At 43.1% G+C, this 17,803-nt stretch overlaps 2 protein-coding genes across 3 annotated transcripts; one reads left to right on the top strand and one right to left on the bottom strand.

Moving 5' to 3' along the window:
• Positions 1 to 4,180: 4,180 nt before the first annotated feature.
• Positions 4,181 to 7,657, bottom strand: TERF2IP (TERF2 interacting protein; the record flags this gene model as incomplete). The annotated part of the gene is made up of 3 exons (XM_080552421.1): positions 4,181 to 6,114; positions 6,996 to 7,075; positions 7,159 to 7,657. 3 exons carry the CDS (start codon positions 7,655 to 7,657, stop codon positions 5,671 to 5,673), a joined length of 1,023 nt encoding a protein of 340 aa, XP_080408547.1. The 3' UTR covers positions 4,181 to 5,670.
• Positions 7,640 to 17,803, top strand: KARS1 (lysyl-tRNA synthetase 1). 2 transcript variants are annotated; one of them, XM_080552319.1, is made up of 14 exons: positions 7,640 to 7,775; positions 8,496 to 8,646; positions 8,846 to 9,011; positions 9,426 to 9,519; positions 9,799 to 9,985; positions 10,165 to 10,290; positions 12,213 to 12,332; positions 13,190 to 13,352; positions 13,442 to 13,615; positions 14,413 to 14,498; positions 15,181 to 15,266; positions 15,589 to 15,715; positions 17,307 to 17,450; positions 17,676 to 17,803. In XM_080552319.1, exons 1-14 carry the CDS (start codon positions 7,714 to 7,716, stop codon positions 17,760 to 17,762), a joined length of 1,773 nt encoding a protein of 590 aa, XP_080408445.1. In that variant the 5' UTR covers positions 7,640 to 7,713; the 3' UTR covers positions 17,763 to 17,803. The 2 variants fall into 2 exon arrangements, with proteins under 2 accessions (XP_080408445.1, XP_080408444.1); XM_080552318.1 differs by having other exon boundaries at positions 7,685 to 7,988.

The following is a 17,803-nucleotide window of genomic DNA, read 5'->3' as shown; positions in this document are numbered from 1 at the left end:
AGCACGCTTAGGGAACGAAACGTCCACAACCATCTTCCTCCAAACATCCCATTTCATGTGTAAATTGCAGGGTCCTTTCAACGTGTCAGTTTAACAGTACGTTCAGAGCTACTTGTTCAAAAAGTCCTCTGGGACCTTGGTTTATGTGGATTGTTTTCTTTAAACAAATCTTTTAAATGAAAGACATTAGTAATGCTCAATAAGTCTTTGTGTTATGAACTTCTGCCAGACCGGTACTAAGAATTGCATCATGTGACAATTTTTACAGGCTAGCCTCTTTTGAAGTTCGTATGACCACTGTCACTGCTTCTCCTCAGATCAGACAATGCAAGGGATCCTGTAAACTGTCTTAATCTGTTCAGGGTAAAATCACCTGGTTTGGCTTCTGAGATCCGACAGTCTGACATGGCAACCTGGTGGAATAATGGGGCTCAGAGAAATCCTTCTCTCTCTCCTTTTTTTTTGTGGAGGTTGCCATGATTAGCTGAGTGTCAGGGATGTGCAGAAGAGAGGTGTGGTGGGAAGCATGCAGGCAAAAATCAGGAGTGAAGAGTAAACCTCATGGAGAAGGATAGGAGGGAGTGCTGTTTGGACAGCAAGCCCCAGAAGCATAGCTGGACTAATGACAAAGGCCATGGAAAGCGTGAGAAGAACAGGGCAGACAGAGACAAGGGGGGGAGGTGGAAGCAGAGCATGTAATGGCATGGGGTGGAGGCTCTGCAGCAGGGAGTACAATTGCACTGAGGAGCAGGGGTTTTGCAAGGAAGGGATTTAAGGGAGAGACCAGGGTTACCATGCTGGCAAAGCCTTCTTCCAGTGCTGCTGTGTACCTGCAGACCCAAGATATGAACGGTATGTCTAGTACTTTGACATTTGCCGAGAGGTAAGAGGCTTTGTTTCTTTCTCATGTCAGAGCAGGAACCCCAATCCTGAATTCAGTAAGCCCCTGCACATTCAGTCTCTCCTTTTCATAAATAAGTAAATAAATAAAACCAGTCAACTGCTGGTTGTCTTCAATAACTGGGGACCAAGAGACAACCAGCTCCAGACCTTCACTGGATGACATGATGGGGCAGCTGCAGGGTAATGAGGACATGGAGGCTGGCAATGCAGGGGATGAGCGGTATGTCTCTTCTTAGGCCAGCATCCTCTCTGGTAGTGCCTTGGTTTAAGTACTTTTTTTTGGCCATTTTACTTTGTGTTATCAGGGTTTGGTTGTTTTCTGTATTGTATATCTTCCAACACAACCAAAAGTGGGGAGTAGGTGTGGGTCCCCAGCTGGGCTAAATGTTTTTTTATGGAAATATGAAGAAAAGCTATGCATATCTAAAAAAATCACTGACATAACATCTTAATTTGACTCCCTTTTCCAGTACCTTAAACCAACTGGCAAGCAACAGCTCCTTTAAATTAATTCATCAGGCAAAATTACTCTCTCTAATCTATAGTTACCCAGGGGTAAACAATCTCAGACACATTATGAGCCTCTTTATCCTGGGAGTTTAGAGAGCAATTGCAATAGATTATTCCAGCTCCTGTCATGATATACAAACTGGTGTGCTGTTAATTGCTTGTCTTTGCATCATGTCCCCATTTATGTGGCACAAGCATAAGGTATCCCTGCTCTCCTTACGACCCTTTCCCAAGGCCTGTACTGCTTTGCAGTATTGCCAGGAATATAAATGTCTTCACAGTTCTCTAGTGACTGTGTTCATGTTTTACAGAATCACAGAATTGTAGGGGTTGAAAAGGACCTTGAGAGATCATCGGGTCCAACCCCCCTGCCAAAGCAGGTTCCCTAGAGCAGGTTACCCCGGCAGGCGTCCAGATGGGTCTCAAGTATCTCCAGAGAAGGAGACTCCACAACCTCCTTGGGCAGCCTGTTCCAGTGCTCCGTCACCCTCACCGTGAGGAAGTTCTTTTGCATGTTGGTGCGGAACTTCCCGTGCTCCATTTTTCAGGCCATTGCCCCTTGTCCTGTCCCCACAAACCACTGAAAAGATGTTGGCCATATTCCTTTGTCTCCCACACTTCAGGTGTTTGTAAACATTGATAAGATCCCCTCTCAGTCTTCTTTTCTCAAGGCTGAATAGACCCAGGTCTCTCAGCCTTTCCTCATAGGGCAGATGCTCCAGGCCCCATATCATCTTTGTGGCACTCTGCAAGGGTTTAAAGGTGTATAGGCAAGAAACAGTGTCCAGGCTCTTTGTATTGTGTTTGAAGGGTGACAGAGGAGGCTTAACCTTGACTAATTAGCAGTCTCCAATAGCAGGAAAAAGGCTCTTCTGATACATGCACAGTGGCTGGTTGTTGTTGTTGCTGTTATAGCAGAGACGTAATGAAAGTTTTATGTTTTGGTTCTGCTGAGGAAAGCAGGGAAAGTAATCTTACAAACACTGAGCGGTTATATTGGTTAGCAAAACTAAGTAGCTGCTAGCTAGACTGCAATTACGGAATAAACTAATGAGCCATCCCAAGAGCTTTGGGACCACCAAGAGTAAAAGTCTAGAGAAGAGGGATGGCTTCCCAGACCAGAAGCAGCTCTGTCGTCACCTCCACTGGAGCAGGCATCAGCATTCCAGATCCTGCACAGCTCTTTGGGGTAAGAGACCATCCTGCAGCAGTTAAGAAGGGAGCTGCAGGACCAACTGTGGAGCAGGAAGGGGTAAGTAGAAGTTAGCTGACCTACCAGCAAGGGAGCTGGTAGGAGTACAGCTGGCCAGCAGCAGGTAAGATGGTATGGGCAAACTTTCAAGACAGTATGACTGATAAAACTATGGCTACATCCTTTGGCACATGCATAAGTAAAGATTGTTGCAGTCTATTTAGAAACAAATTGCAAGTATATATTCTACAAGTTCAGAAGAGCAAACTTAGCTTTTATACCAATAAAGTGTAGGATGGTAAACCCACTAGTCAAGGAGTTGTTTGGAAACTAACTCTTGGGTATTCCTGTCTGTTGCTCTCCAACCTAGGGCATACAATCAGTTCTTCATTGGCAATTTAATTATGAACGGCCAGAATGCATTGATATTGATGAATGCTGTGTAATTCTGAAAGGAAGCAAATAGGAAATACCCAAACTCCAGATAATGGATTGCAGACCAAATACTATCTGCCTTTGTTTGTCTTTAACTCAAAGTTCTGGCACTTGCATTGCCACTCTGCTCATTCTTCCATGTTTACAAATATAGCTGCTCCAGGCAGTTATATAAGGAAGATGCATGTATACTTCTTGGGCTACAGGAAGTGTTCCTAATATAATAGTACAGGGCCCCCAATATGAATGTAGAAAGACAACGTGTCTCATAGCCAAAGGACTATAACCGTGTCCTTGGTAAAACAAAGCAGAGAAATTATTTTTATCACGACAGAAGGCAGAGCCAGAATACTTTGAACCAGAACCGTGTGATATAGTGACATCTCCAGGATATGGAGATGGAAATGAGCAATGAAGAGACCTAGACCTATGCGCTTGCACAGGAAAGAATGTATCTGTGGATAAGCAGTGCTTTTCACAAGTTTAGAACAGATGAAAGAGGGCCACCTTGAATAAGCTATGCTCTTTTTGTCTTCTTATCCAGATCCCATACCTAAAGAGACCACTAAGTGCATACGGAAATTAGACAATTTCTTTGCATGGTTTTGCAAAAGTAAAAGCACAATATACTGACTTAGAAATCAGCATTGCAGGTCTGACTAATTGCCCAGAAAAAGAGAAGCTCATTCTCAAAAGAAATGTCACAAAGCAGGTAAAAATAGTAATTATAAAAGATGCAGTAGGCCTTACACCAGATCTTTTTTATGCTGCAGCCATTAGAGGTGTTCTACCTCTCACTTTGAACTCGAGTAGTTTTTATTACACAAGATGATTTCATTGAATTGTGAGGCTATGGTGCTGCTAAGGTACACCACATAAGCTGGAATGGGAGTTTTTGGCTGCAGAAGGGTCTCATGCTCTTGAACTTGGCTATCAGCACTGATTGGATTTTGAATCCACATGTAAAAGTTTCTGTTGTTGTTAAATCTTACTACCTTATTTACTATGTTATCTTGCAGTCTCCTGTTAAGTGCTTGTCTGGTCTTCCCCACAAGTCCCAACAAACCAGTCTGAGCAGCATGAATGTACCAAACCATTCTAACTGTTTCAGCAGGAAATGACCTGTCTAGTAGAACACTGCACAGTCTAAAAGTTTTGGCATTTATTTGGTTAACAGTGGTCAACAGTACAAGTCAGTCAGTGGATGCTTCAGTACATTGGTTTTCTGAAATAGAAATTTCATTATACTAAGCTATCGTTGACTTTCAATAATAATTTGGATGTCTTAAAACTAGCAATTTCCTAATTCAACTTAATTTTACTGAGTACCACAGTGGAGTAAGCAAGAACCCTGAATGACCCTTAAAAAAAAGTGTTGTTAATTCTTAAAAAAAAAAAAATCATCCTTTGCTTTTATAAACCCATTTTACTTCACTAAAAGGATGACCTAATTCCAGATTAACAGGAGTTATAAATGACTGGTGCCCAGCTGTTGTTTCAAGTGATTGTTCAAATAATAATAGAGACCAGAACACAATTTCAAGCTGTATGTACTGATTTTTTTTTTCAGATTGTGACCATATATTAGAAACAATTTTCTCTCTCCCTCAGATGTTACACAACTGAAAGATACCTAAATTAACTCTGAGCACATTTTTGACTTCAAGTCTGAGATGGATACAGCTAGACAGAACTACAGCATGTGACCCTGAAAGCTGTTCTACTTTTCAAACTAGACTACATGGTCAGTCTAAGCAGAAGTGCTACTTTGCTTAGACTGAAGACTTGGGACTCTTCAACCTGTAACTGGGGAGAACTAATCGTTTTTGAAATCACAAGGACAGATGGTAAATTTAATGTTATTAAACAAATTCTGCATTATTAGTACTGGAAAACACCTGTTGAAAGTTGTTAACAAAAATTGAGATGACTGCATACTTCCTTGAGATTTTAACTGAGATCTCTGTAACATGAATCAGTATTATAATGTCCTGGTGAACTTTTTGGTCGTTCCCAGATCTCAGCATTTATTTATGAGACTGAGCGCCTCAAATACATCTTCTAACATGAATGCTCTTGACCCTCTTTTTGGACAGTTACATTTTCACTGGTATCATTTCTGCATACTACTAATCAAGGTCCATTAACAAAAACATGAGGTAGCAACAACAGCTGGCAGAGTACGTTCCTAGATATCATCCACAGCATTCTGAAATGATACATGTAACAGAAAGGAGGTTGATATCATGCACTAATAAGACAGTGGTTTTAGTATTTAATGAGAGTCTGTCTCACTTTGGAGCAAACCTCATTCAAAATCCTCTATATACAGTAAAGTACAGGCCAAGCTGTCAGATGGCTTATATAGTAAATATAGTTTAAAGCAAATTTTCACTGAGAAAACTTAATACTGGACAGGATCTCTATCTTCATCATTTTCTACTTTTAAATGTTCAGTATACTCTGCATTTAAAAAAAAATCAGCCTTTTATAGAAGTTATTTTAAAGCATATACTGTTCTAAAGTTTCGGAAATAACATTCTCCATCACATTTGCATTTCTGAAGTGACCTTGCTTTTATTAAGTTCTTGCCACTGTACCAGAACAGTCATTTCCATTTACTTTACTATCTAACTTTTCCTAAATGCTACTCGCTTTGCTACATTTTCAGCTCCAAATTTTGCTATCAATTTACTTCTGACATGCTCATCATCCTTTTGCAATTCTAAATCGTCCTCTCTGCTCCACACAGGGTATCCATCCAAACGCTGCCCTGTCTGCAGAAAGTATGATGTAGTCTCCACTTCACCAGTGTTTTTCAGAAAGGCCTGTGTAACAGTGAACAGGTCCATGTTAAACCTTTCCATGAAGTGCCGCATAGTTTTCACTACTTCTCCCACCACACTGGAAGAAGAGCAAGCGCTTCTTGGTCTGTCTTCCCTTTGTAATTGAGTGCCAGGGAAAGCACAGTCCTCCATCCCAGTCTTCAAACCAGCTGCCATTTCACGTGGAGACTTTCCCCCTCCAACTTGTGTAGGAAGTTGTTCTAGAGCATCTGAGGTGTCACTTCCTGACTAAAAGTAAGAGGAATCATCAGTTAGGTATACTTCCCAGCAAGCTTCTGTTATTACTGCTACCCTGTGATCACTATCTTTCACCACGACTTTCTATAACATATAAAGACACTCTAATTACTGGACACATTGAAATTCAGTGACTGAAGTGAGGCAATATATGTTAACAAGGATATACAAGATCACAGAAAAGCATGACATATAAGGGAATATTTCAAAGAATCATAAAATATGTGAGTTGGAAGGGACCCACAAGGTTCACTGAGTCCAACTTCTGGGTTCCCACAGAACCAGCCCCCCAAAAATCAGACCATGTGTCTGAGTGTTTTCCAAACGCTTCTTGAACTCGGGCAGACTCGGTGCTGTGACCACTTCCCTAGGGAGCCTGTTCCAGTGCCTGACCACCCTCTGGGTGAAAAGCTTTTTCCCAATATCCAGCCTGAACCTCCCCATTTGAACAACCTAAGTACAAAAAGCAAAGATAAACGTTAATGCAACTGCGTGAACATTTTATGCCCAAGGTAAAAGCTGCCAATACAGCTCCAACACATCATAGCATGTAACAGTCACAATAATCTCCTCAGCTGAACTTTGGGCAGAGAATCAAGCTATACAAATGGGCCCTACTGCACGTGCTACAGTGAGATGCTGCTCATCACAAGCCACATAGTTCACAGCTCACACGAAGCTCCCATTTCGCCATAGCCGAAGGGGCATCACGGTGCAAAGCAGTTCAAGAATTTAACTGAGCTACAGCATGGGAAAGCCGTTCCGTGGCAGCCAGGGCTGCTGCGCGCAGCTCGCTCTCAACGGCACAGCAGCGGCTGTGGCCCCGCCGCCGGCCGCGGGGACCCGCTCCCAGGCCGGCCGCCGACGCTCACCTCGTCGCTTTCGAACTCCCGGTTCGCTGCCTCGAAAATGCCCATGCCTTGTACGCGCTCCTCCTCTGCCTGCTGGGGCTCTGCGGGAAGAGGCGGTCAATGGCTGCCGAGCCCGGGCCGCCGCCGCGACCCCCCCGCCCCCCGTCGGCCGTCCCCAGCTCACCCCCGTGCAGCGGCCTCAAGTGCCGCAGGTAGCGGTCGCGCATGGCCTGCCAGGTGTGCCGCGTCAGGCCGGCCCCCTCCAGCTCCTTCCACAGCGTCCTGCCGCCCACCCGCCTCCCGCCCCGCCCGCGCACGGCCTGCAGCAGCGCCGCGTCCTCCGCCTCCGTGAAGGCGAGGCGGCCGCGCGGCGAGGCGGCGGGCGGCGCGGGCGGCGCGGCGGGCAGCCGGAAGGGCTCCAGCGGCAGGCGCTGGTTGCGCTCCACGCACTCCGTCACGTACTCGGCGGAGACGGCCCCGCCGGGCACCACCTCGCCGGGCTGCGCCAAGAGCACGGCGCCCGGTTCCTGGATGCGGCACAGCCGCCCCCCGCCCGCCAGCAGCAGGGGCGCCAGGCGCAGCTTGGTCAGCCCAGGCCGCACGTAGAACCGCATCGGTCTCCCATCGTCCCACAGGAACAGCTGTCGCGAGCGCCCTGCCGGCGCGTTCCCGCCCGCCGCCATCGCCCCCCCTGGCGCGCAGGCGCCGCGGTACAGGAAGCGCCGCGGGAGCAGCGAAGATGGCGGCCGCAGCGGAGCGGGCTTGTGATGCGGGGGACGCTGAGCCGCGCCTCAGTAAAAAGTGAGGGTGGGCGGGCAGGGCCGGGCCGGGCAGGGCAGCTGAGCTGAGCTGAGCTGAGCTGAGCTGAGCTGAGCGAGCGAGCGTCCGGCGTGTGCCGCCGGCTGATCCGTTGGAGCGCGCCATGCTGAGCCCCGCCGCTGCGCGGCTCCGCGGCTGGGCCTGGAGGGCCGCGCCCGCGCTCCGATGGCGCCAGGCACTTCATGACCAAAGCAGGTCGGTGCTTTGCGATCTGGCCGGGCCCACCTCTTTCCTCATGAAGTCCCGGCCGGCGGGGCCGGGGTCTATGGGGCCCTGCGCTCCACGGCGAGCGGGCCGCGAAGGCGGCAGCGGGAATCTGAAGTAGAGCCTGACTTTAACCGGGGGAGAGTTTGCCTTGTTTCACTTACCTGCTGCGTGGGGTAGCTCTGCTTCTGTGAAGGCTCATATAAGGGGGCCTGCAGAGGAACCTTGGGCTCCCAGGGAACGCATCCTCAAGGTTTGTTTACACAATACTTAATTCAGCTTTAGTTTTCTCTGAGTATTTGTATCTCTTAAGGAATGAACTAAAAGCCTTCAGAGAAGGAAACACTTAAACATGCTTAAGTTTTATTTTGACTTTAGGGCAGAGTAAGGGAAATGAGAGGGCTATTTTTACAGTAAGGTTTTGGTAGAATCTGGCCAAGTGCTTTCTCATACAAGTATCAAAGTACCTGATGCATCTGTTTTCCTTCTGTTTTACAGCGAGCTGAAGAGGCGTTTGAAGGCTGAAAGAAAAATAGCTGAAAAAGAGGCAAAGCAGAAAGAACAAAGTGAAAAGCATTCAAATAAGCCTTCCTTGGCTTCTGACTCTGAGAATAACATTGGTGCTGATGAGGAAAACTTGGATCCAAATGTGAGAATCTGGCCCTGTGCTTATTACTGTTTTGAGAATAAATATTGTTGATTTACATTTGATTTTTATTCAGAATGAACTAAATGGTTAAAAGGGGGAGAGAGATACATATTCCCAAGTCAGGGTAGCAGTGTTTTAATGTGTAAAATACTTTAAGATTCTAACAAAATCATTCAGTCTTGTTTGTTTGTTGTTACAGCAATACTACAAGATCCGTAGCCATGCAATCCAGCAGCTGCAGGGCACCAATGAAGATCCTTATCCCCACAAGTTCCACGTAGACTTGTCTCTCTCAGATTTTATAGAGAAATACAGTCACTTGCAGCCAGGAGATCACCTGACAGACGTTACAGTGAGAGTGGCAGGTAAAAGCTAGTCTGGAATACAGAAGGATAGTCTGTTGCTTTTCAGAGTTAAGTCCTATCTGGTTTTAGAGGTGGGGTGGTCTGTTTTCAAATTTTGCTGATCCTCTTAGTCATGAAGCTAAGTCTGTAGCAGTGTTATGCTATTCAGGACAGGCTTTCAGACTGAGTGGATTGTTGCAACATACGTTACAAGTATAACATTAGATTGTGATTTTTGCTCCAGGACCCAAAGCTCATGTGAACTTTTGTGCAGTCATGTTAGTTTTAAGACGTTAACTGCTTCTCTTCCACATTTAGTGATCAGTTCAGAACTGACGGTCTTTTTTACTGGTGGTGGTAATATTGTGGCTTTTGCCCTTGTGCCCTTCTGTTAGGGACATGTTTCTCAGTGTTCTGCATGCTTTTGGTATTTAGGTCGAATCCACGCAAAGCGTGCCTCTGGAGGGAAACTGATTTTCTATGATCTTCGTGGTGAAGGAGTCAAGTTGCAGGTCATGGCAAATTCCAGGTAAGTAGAAGTATTTTGAGTAGCATTCTAAACTGAACTGTGCTCTAGGACTTAGAAACGTGTATTTGGGCATCCAGTTCTTTCATCGCCTTAGCTAAGCTGTTTGGCTAGGGATTGGCTTAGGTAGGCAGGTAGTGTTTTGCTTAGGCCGTTATATACGGCTTCCTTCTTAGAAGAATTCTTGTTTTTAAGAATTTGGCCTGAGGAGAGACTTGCAGGACCATTGGAATGTTGAACTTCAAGCAAAACTACTTACTTTTTTTTTTTTTGTAATTACAGGCTTTATAAATCTGAGGAAGAATATTTCTGTATTAACAACAAGCTGCGTCGTGGGGACATTATTGGTGTAGAAGGAAATCCCGGGAAAACAAAGAAAGGGGAACTGAGTATTATTCCTTATGAAATAATTCTGTTATCTCCATGCCTGCACATGTTGCCTCATCTTCACTTTGGCCTCAAAGATAAGGTAAGGTACCTGCCATACGTGTGACTCTTGGAGGTGATTTGACAGCTAGTTCTGAATGGATGACCTTTTATATCTGCTGATGGTACCAGTGAACAAAGAGTCATTCATCTTGTTTTGGTACTTTTTTCTTTGGCAGTACATTTTGTCTAGCTTGTTCTAAAAATATTTGTTCTTTTCAGGAAACTAGATATCGTCAGAGATACTTGGATTTAATTCTTAATGATTATGTGAGGCAAAAATTTATAACCCGTGCAAAGATTGTGACATATATCCGGAGCTTTCTAGATGAATTGGGCTTCCTAGAGGTAAGGCTTTATCGTTTGTTTCTGTCTGCGTACTCAATGTGTTTGGGGCTTCTCAGCTTCAGGGATACCGTATATTCAGGCTCACATGTGAAATATTTATAGAGTGAAAGCAATTACCTCAACACGGTGTGTTTATCAGTTTCAGGTAACAGGAGCTGGTTTTTTTTTCTCTCTTTTTAAAGTTAAGACTATTGCTCAGTTGGTAGTCTGTGATTCAGAAAACATTTATCAAGGTAGTACTTCAAACTACTGTTGTCTTTTCCTTATTTCAGTAACATAAGGTAGAAGTGACATCTTTGCAATGGCATTTTGCTTCTGGAGATAAATGCAGGTTTTACTTCCTGTAAGTAAAATTAATTTTATCTTAAGCTCTCTTGAAGAGTAGTATATTAGAAAATAATACTAGCTCTGCTCTCTGTTGCATCCAGATTTTTAGTTGTATTTTATAGTTAGCAAAGAGATGAGAACTTAATATAGTTCCATTAAGAGTTTATCAGCCGAATCTGCAAAATCTGCCATTGGAGTTTTTTGAGAGCAGAGGAAGGATGAAGCAGTCTGAACCTGTGCTATGTCATCTCTGTCTTGCCATGTAATGGCTTTAAAATATTTCTTCGATTTTTTTTGCTTTTTGCTTTTTTTTTTGCTTTTAATCTAGTACTTACAAATTATACTATTTTGACAATAATTTGATGAAAGAGAACCATGAGAGTCCTTCTCAATTTATGCAAAGTGTAAATACACAAACAAAATAGAAGGCAGAGGAGTCAGGGAATGGTCTGTGATCTAGAGATGCACGAGTCAATGCTGAGTCATTAGTGTCCATATGGCATGATGTAGTGTCATACCATGGGCAGGTACTAGCTTGATTTTGAGAAAAATACAGCTGAACTGTCATAGGTATTGTACCGTGCTCTCCAGGTTACTGTCAGGCCTTGTTTGCAGTCAGTTCAATGCTACGAAGTTAAACTGCATTTCTGATTCCAGTACTGTCTGGGATGCTCACTGCATTCTGTTTTCTGAAGCTCAGCCTGATTTATAGTGCAGATGTGTTTGGAGAAACCCATTAATTCAAAATACTTGTTTAGAGACCTATATTAATACATATCTTAGAACATTCCTCTCTTTTTCAAGTTCTAGCTGCGTTCTTGTTCTGTCGTTATCACACATCAGCTTCTGGTTTTGCCCTGATCTTTGTTTTTTCCCAGAAGCCCTGAGTCTCATTGTAGTTCCTCTTCTGCACTGCTATAAATAGTTCTGTTGTGAATTATGAAATACCTGTTTTCATGATTTGAGGTTACTAACAGGAGATTAAATCTTGTTGGTAGTGAGGTATGAGGATATAGCAGGCATCCTGAAGTTCTTCATGCTGATGTGTAAGCCAAGCCTGTATGTCAGCACAGCAGATTAAATAGCGTATCTCCCACAGAATCAATTAGAAAATCATTTTTATCATTTGGGCAGACTTATAAAGGAGGAGCTGGTTGTATTGTTTTGCCACTTTCACCTGTACTCTGAGTACGGGGCTGAGGTTTGATTTGTAAATAATTCTGCCATTCCATTTTTCCAAAGGTCATCTTTATTTTGTTACTTGCCTGTCAGGTTCTTCTTTCCCTGAATTTGATGTTGAACTTAAGTCTGTTTCTCTTGCAGTTGATAGTGTATATTCTTTGCAATATTATTGACTGCGTGGGAGAAATGGCCTTTACTACAGAATTGTTTTCGTATACTGGAATGTCAAAGACTAAATGAAATGCAGAGATTTTTTTCACCGGGGTAGCTGTGGTTGGTTGGTTTTCTTGTTTTACGGAGTTCTGCTGTGGAAACAGAAATACCCTAAGGATGAAAGCAGGGTAGGTATTGAGGAGGAGCCTGGAAATATTTATGCCAATGTTAAATTCCGTTATTTTGTTACTATTTTACAGATTGAAACTCCTATGATGAATATAATTCCAGGTGGAGCCATGGCAAGACCTTTTATCACATACCACAATGAGCTTGATATGAATTTATATATGAGAATTGCTCCAGAGCTTTACCATAAGGTAAAATACTAGCCCCTCATGGTTAATCCTATATTCTCCAGCCTGTTGTGATCTCACAGAATGGTTGAGGTTGGAAGGGGTCTCTGGAGGTCATCTGTCCAAACACCCTATTCAAGCAGGGCCACCTAGAGCAAGTTGCCCAGGACCGTATCCAGACAGCTTCTGAATATCTCCAAAGAGGTGATTTAACAACCTCTCTGGGCAGACTGTGCCAGTGCTCAGTCAACCACACGATACAAAAGCTACCTGATATTCAGATGGAGCCTCCTGTATTCCAGTTTGTACCCACTGATTCTTTTCTTGTCACTGGGCACCACTGAAGTGAGTCTGGCTCCATCTTCACGTTCTTTCTTCAGTTATTTATATATATTGATAAGATTTCCCCTGGAGCCTTGCCTAGCCTAGACAGTCCCATCTTTCTCAGCCTTTCCTCATTGCAGAAGTGTTCCCTAATTCATCTTAGTGGCCCTTCACTGGACTCTCTCCAGTGTGACTGTGTCTCTGTTGCACTGGGGTCCAGAACTGGACACAGTACTCCAGGTGTTGCCTCGCTAGTGCTGAGTGGAAAGGAAGGATCACCTCCCTTGACCTGCTGGCAGTACTTTGCCTAGTGCAGCCAAGAGCGCTATTAGCCTTCTTAGCGGCAAGGGCACATCTCATTCTTTAAAATAAACAAACAAACAAACAAATACATAAATAAATTAGGATTATTCCTGAAGAACAGTAGACTCAGTGGATTAGTGGAAACAAAATGAATCTTGAATCAGCTTTTTCAGATCATGTTGTAGTTATGCTTGTATGAGCTCTTTTCAGTTCTTTGAAAATGTTAGTATTTACTAGAATTTCCTTTTGTTTAGATGGTGGTGGTTGGAGGCTTGGACAGAGTATATGAAATTGGGCGTCAGTTCCGGAATGAAGGAATTGATTTGACTCACAACCCTGAGTTCACAACTTGTGAATTCTATATGGCTTATGCGGACTACCATGACTTGATGGAAATTACAGAGAAGTTGCTTTCAGGTGACATATGCAATATTAATTAAAGAAGAAGAAGAATCTCCAGAAAGAATTTTATATTATGTTGTGTACTCTCCTCTATACTGTTGTAGGGATGGTGAAACATATTACTGGAAGCTACAAGATCACTTATCATCCAGATGGTCAAGATGGACAGGCATATGAGATAGATTTTACCCTTCCCTTCCGACGCATTAGCATGGTGGATGAATTGGAAAAGGTTCTAGGAGTGAAATTTCCATCAGCCGAGTCCTTTGAAACTGAAGGTTAGGTGGTGTTTATGCATGTCCTGTTATTCTTACTTAACACACACAAAGGTTTGAAGTCCTCAGCCTGCAGTCTGTCAGCTACTTTTTTGAAGTGGTATCAGTACGTGGGATTGACTTGGTCGTTTTATCTGTTACACGAGAGTCCAGAATGAAATGAAGCCTTCGTGCCGTGCAGTTTCTAGCAAGTTCTGACTCTTTCACCTCTTCCTTTGTGGAGTATATATAATGCTGTATACTCAGAAGACGTAATCTGAGGAGTTCTTGATCTGTTAAAGAAGCACGGCTTTTTGTTTCTTATTTCTTCCATCTTTTGTGTAATTGAGTCTCCATGCCTGTGATCGTAGGTTAGGAGTAAGATTATTTTGGGCATTCTTCGAAGTGTGTGTATCTGCTATTTTATTCTTGAAATCATAATTTGTAAGGAAACACGTTCATACACTTTCTAGTGCTTTTTTTTTGGTTTGTTTGTTTTGTTTTTGTTTTGTTTTAAATAATAATACCTGACAGTTATGATGCGGGATTGTATGTAACTATTTTCTGAGTTTCTGAAATGCGAAATAACTTAGATTTTAATGTAAACTGATTAAAAACAAAAAGCAAACAAACAAAAAAACACTACTTTTGTAGTGTTTGAAACTGACATCTGAGCTAATATTTTCTATGATGATTTCTGCTATTAATGTTTTCCACTGTCGAGATTTAAAGAACCACTCTAAAACATTTTGAAGTATGCAGGAAGAAAAGATGTGGCTGCCTGGATGGCTTTTTTAATTTTTTGTCTGCAACTGTGTTAGAAACTCGCAGGTTCTTTGATGACCTTTGTGTGGCAAGAAATGTTGAGTGTCCACCTCCCAGGACAACAGCCAGGCTTCTTGACAGAGTAAGTAACAGTGATTTTTTGATAGTCCTAACATCTTTCAGGATCTATCTGTATCAATAGAAGTCTCTTCAGAACAAGTTTAGCTGCATGTGACAAAATACACTGACATGGGCTAAAGCTGTTTCTTTATGACAGTGATAAAACTTGTTGTATCAAAATCCTATTGTCTACACTAAAATGTAGTTGACTGATACCTGCTTAATATGAGACCTAGAGAATTTTAGCATAAAAACTGTTTTCCTATGCCCCTAAAAATCTGCTTTATCTTTATGTCAATTTTTTCTCAAGAGACCTGTTTGTTTGTATGTATCTTATCAAACTGGTAGGCTTCCCATATAGTTCTTTTATCAACTGTATTAAGTTTTTTCCTTTGTACCCAGAATATATTGCCTTATAGAACCTGTTAACAAAAATAGTAACATAATTTCATTTGCACATCATAACAAGGGCCAATAAGAAAAGCAGCAGAAAAAAAAACAGCTATGTCATTGTTTCTTATCCAGCTAGGACATATGTGCTCTATTAATGAGAACATTACCATGATTAAGAATTATTAGTTGAGAAACATCTCACTTTTATAGTACATTCTTCAGTACTGAAGAGAAGGAAATAAGATGTTTGGGAAAGGCAGTGCTGGGAAGTGATATTGTACTCTACACAAGTTTTGCTTTTGTTTTCCCAGTTAGTCGGTGAATTTCTGGAAGTCACTTGTATCAACCCAACATTCATCTGTGATCACCCTCAGATCATGAGTCCTCTAGCCAAATGGTAAGAGTACGAGACACAGTTAGTATGTAACTGTCCTTAATCGTCTACTCCTACTTTATTTAAAAAAAAAAAAAAAGTCATGTGTGAACAGGAGATACTGGTGTTACATACTAGTTTGTTCTTACACCAATCCGGGTAGGTGTTGGTTCTTGAACTTTGAAGTCCAGCATCCAGAGAACAGGTGTGCTCATACTGAGTAGTTTAAAGTTTTGACAGCTGTTACTGCTAAATGTGGGTAGACTTCCTGAAGTCATGTATGTGCTCTATTGCTTTTGTAAAGCTATTTATTTTAAGGTGTGGTTGATTTGCCTTCTTGATGTAGGCATCGCACTCATCGGGGACTAACAGAACGTTTTGAACTCTTTGTGATGAAGAAGGAAGTGTGCAATGCGTACACAGAACTTAATGATCCTTTCCGGCAGCGGCAGCTTTTTGAGGATCAGGCCAAGGTAGGGTGTTTGCTGATAGTGAATCAATGATTTAGACGTGTAAGTAAAGAGTATTTTCTGTGTCTAATTCCAAATCTGTCACTAGTCCCTACTGCTGAAAAGGGTCGTTAATACTTTGAGTGAGTGTTCCTCACTCAAGTGAAAGCCTGCCATTAAAACTTACTTCCTTTTAAAGGAACCTTGCTCTAAGGTAAACACGTCTAAACTCTTCTGTTGATTAGTTTATAGTAGCACTGCTAGGTTTTGGAATAGCATGCACTTTTTTTCTACCTGAAGTACTAATCTGAAAAAAGCAGATGTGCAGAGTGTTTTCTCTGTGTTACTTGGATTGAAAGTGAGTTATTTTTCCACAATTAAGCCTTCGTGTAATCATACTACATCATACTTCCAGTTTCTTAAATAAATTTCCATGTCCAGTAAAAGTTTGAATGTTGAGTCTAATTTTCTGAACTCTGAGGTCTTTTAAATTGTTTCACAGAATAGAGCTGCAAACTGGAAACTATTATGCCTGGAAATTGATAGCACTAGGTGTCTCTACATATGTCTGGGAAAGGAGGGTCTCAAACTGGCTTTGTTATTAATTACATATACACGCACATGGATGCGTGTGCACACATAATTGAGGTCAGATGGTGTGGTCTGCAGAAAGAGAGTTCCTGTTATTCCTACTGTTTCTGATGGCTTCACAGTACCTGAGAGGATTAAACAGTTACCAAAACAGGAAAATATGTTAACTAACTAACTTGTTAGTAAATTTCAAAATGTTCAGTCAGTGTGAATATTATTAAAGATTTCTTTTTCTTGGGTCTGCTGTATGTTTGTTTGCCCTTGTTGTCTGATTATGGCTAGTCTCTGCAGACCTGTGATTATGTATGTATTGAATGAAAATTTGCCTGAAAACTTAAGGGGGAAATTGAGTCAAAGGGTGGCAGTTCACATTTCAGGATTTCAGATTCAGGCAGAAAAGTTTCAACACTGACATTTTGTAAACTTGAGGGGGTCAACTAGTCTGCATTTTTATTATCATCACCTTTAGCACTTGGACGCTGTTAGGGCCAGTTTATGTAAGAAGTATTAATTACTATCTCAGTGTCAGGGATTTTAATCTTTCTACTTGAGAGAGGAAAAAAGCAACTGTTTAATTTTGTTTCATGGAGCAATTGCTGGTGATTCAAATGATTCTGGTTCTTAGTTGTTTCTGCAAACATTAAAGGGGGATTTGGAAGCGATAAAGAACCTGAGAAGCTTTTGAAAGCAATTTATTCCACTGTGGTCTGCTGCCATCTGTCTCCGGAGATTGCTTGTACTGAAGCAAAGAGGCTGAGCGTTTGTCTAGAAAAGAAACTTCTAGATCACAAAGAAGTTGAGCTTAGAGTTGATTTGGAAGCACCTGTACAGCCAGCTTCCACAGCTTGCTTTTTCCAGGTGATGAATTTCCCTCATTTGTTACTCACTTTTGTGGCTGCATAATGCTTTGGTTTTATCAGTTACATGGCCGCTACAAACATACTCCTTTCTGATGGCAACTAGTAGAATGGGTAGTATCTAGCTCTGTACGACCCTGCCTTTTATCGCTTATTTTCTCGTTTAGGCAAAGGCCGCAGGTGATGATGAAGCCATGTTTATTGATGAAAACTTCTGCACCGCACTGGAGTACGGCCTTCCTCCTACAGCTGGCTGGGGCATGGGAATCGATCGCTTCGCCATGTTCCTCACGGATTCCAGTAACATCAAGGTAAATGTTAGCGGGGGCGGCTGGGGAGCAGCCGGGCGGACCGCCGGCAGCCGCCCCCAGCCGCGGGCGCTGCGCCGCCCCCAGAAGCCGCCCGAGCCGCCGAGCGCCGCTCCTGGCCGCGTGCCGGGGCGGGGCCGGGCCGAGACGGGCTCTCGCGAGACTTGCGCGCCGCGGCGCTCTGCAGGCCGGGGGCCTGGCGCGCGCTGAGGGTGTCGATCTTCGCAGGAGGTGCTGCTCTTCCCCGCCATGAAGCCGGAGGACAAGAGGAAGGAGGCGCAGCCCGACCGGCCTGCCGAAGGCACCTCCGTGTGACGCTCGGGGCGGGTCGTCAATAAACGCAGCTCTTGTCTGCC

This window comes from Anser brachyrhynchus (assembly GCF_964034855.1).
Source record: "Anser brachyrhynchus genome assembly, chromosome: 12".
NCBI classification, from domain to species: Eukaryota; Metazoa; Chordata; class Aves; order Anseriformes; family Anatidae; genus Anser; species Anser brachyrhynchus.
Note: the sequence above shows the minus strand (reverse complement) of the source record. Positions and strands in the feature narration are given on the sequence as shown.

Bases quoted from the DNA above. Each gene is read 5' to 3' on its own strand.
- KARS1 (XM_080552318.1), top strand. From the start codon at position 7,897: ATGCTGAGCCCCGCCGCTGCGCGGCTCCGCGGCTGGGCCTGGAGGGCC. The intron at 9,012-9,425 runs GTAAAAGCTAGT...TTTGGTATTTAG, and splicing joins CGTTACAGTGAGAGTGGCAG to GTCGAATCCACGCAAAGCGT. The intron at 12,333-13,189 runs GTAAAATACTAG...CCTTTTGTTTAG, and splicing joins CTCCAGAGCTTTACCATAAG to ATGGTGGTGGTTGGAGGCTT.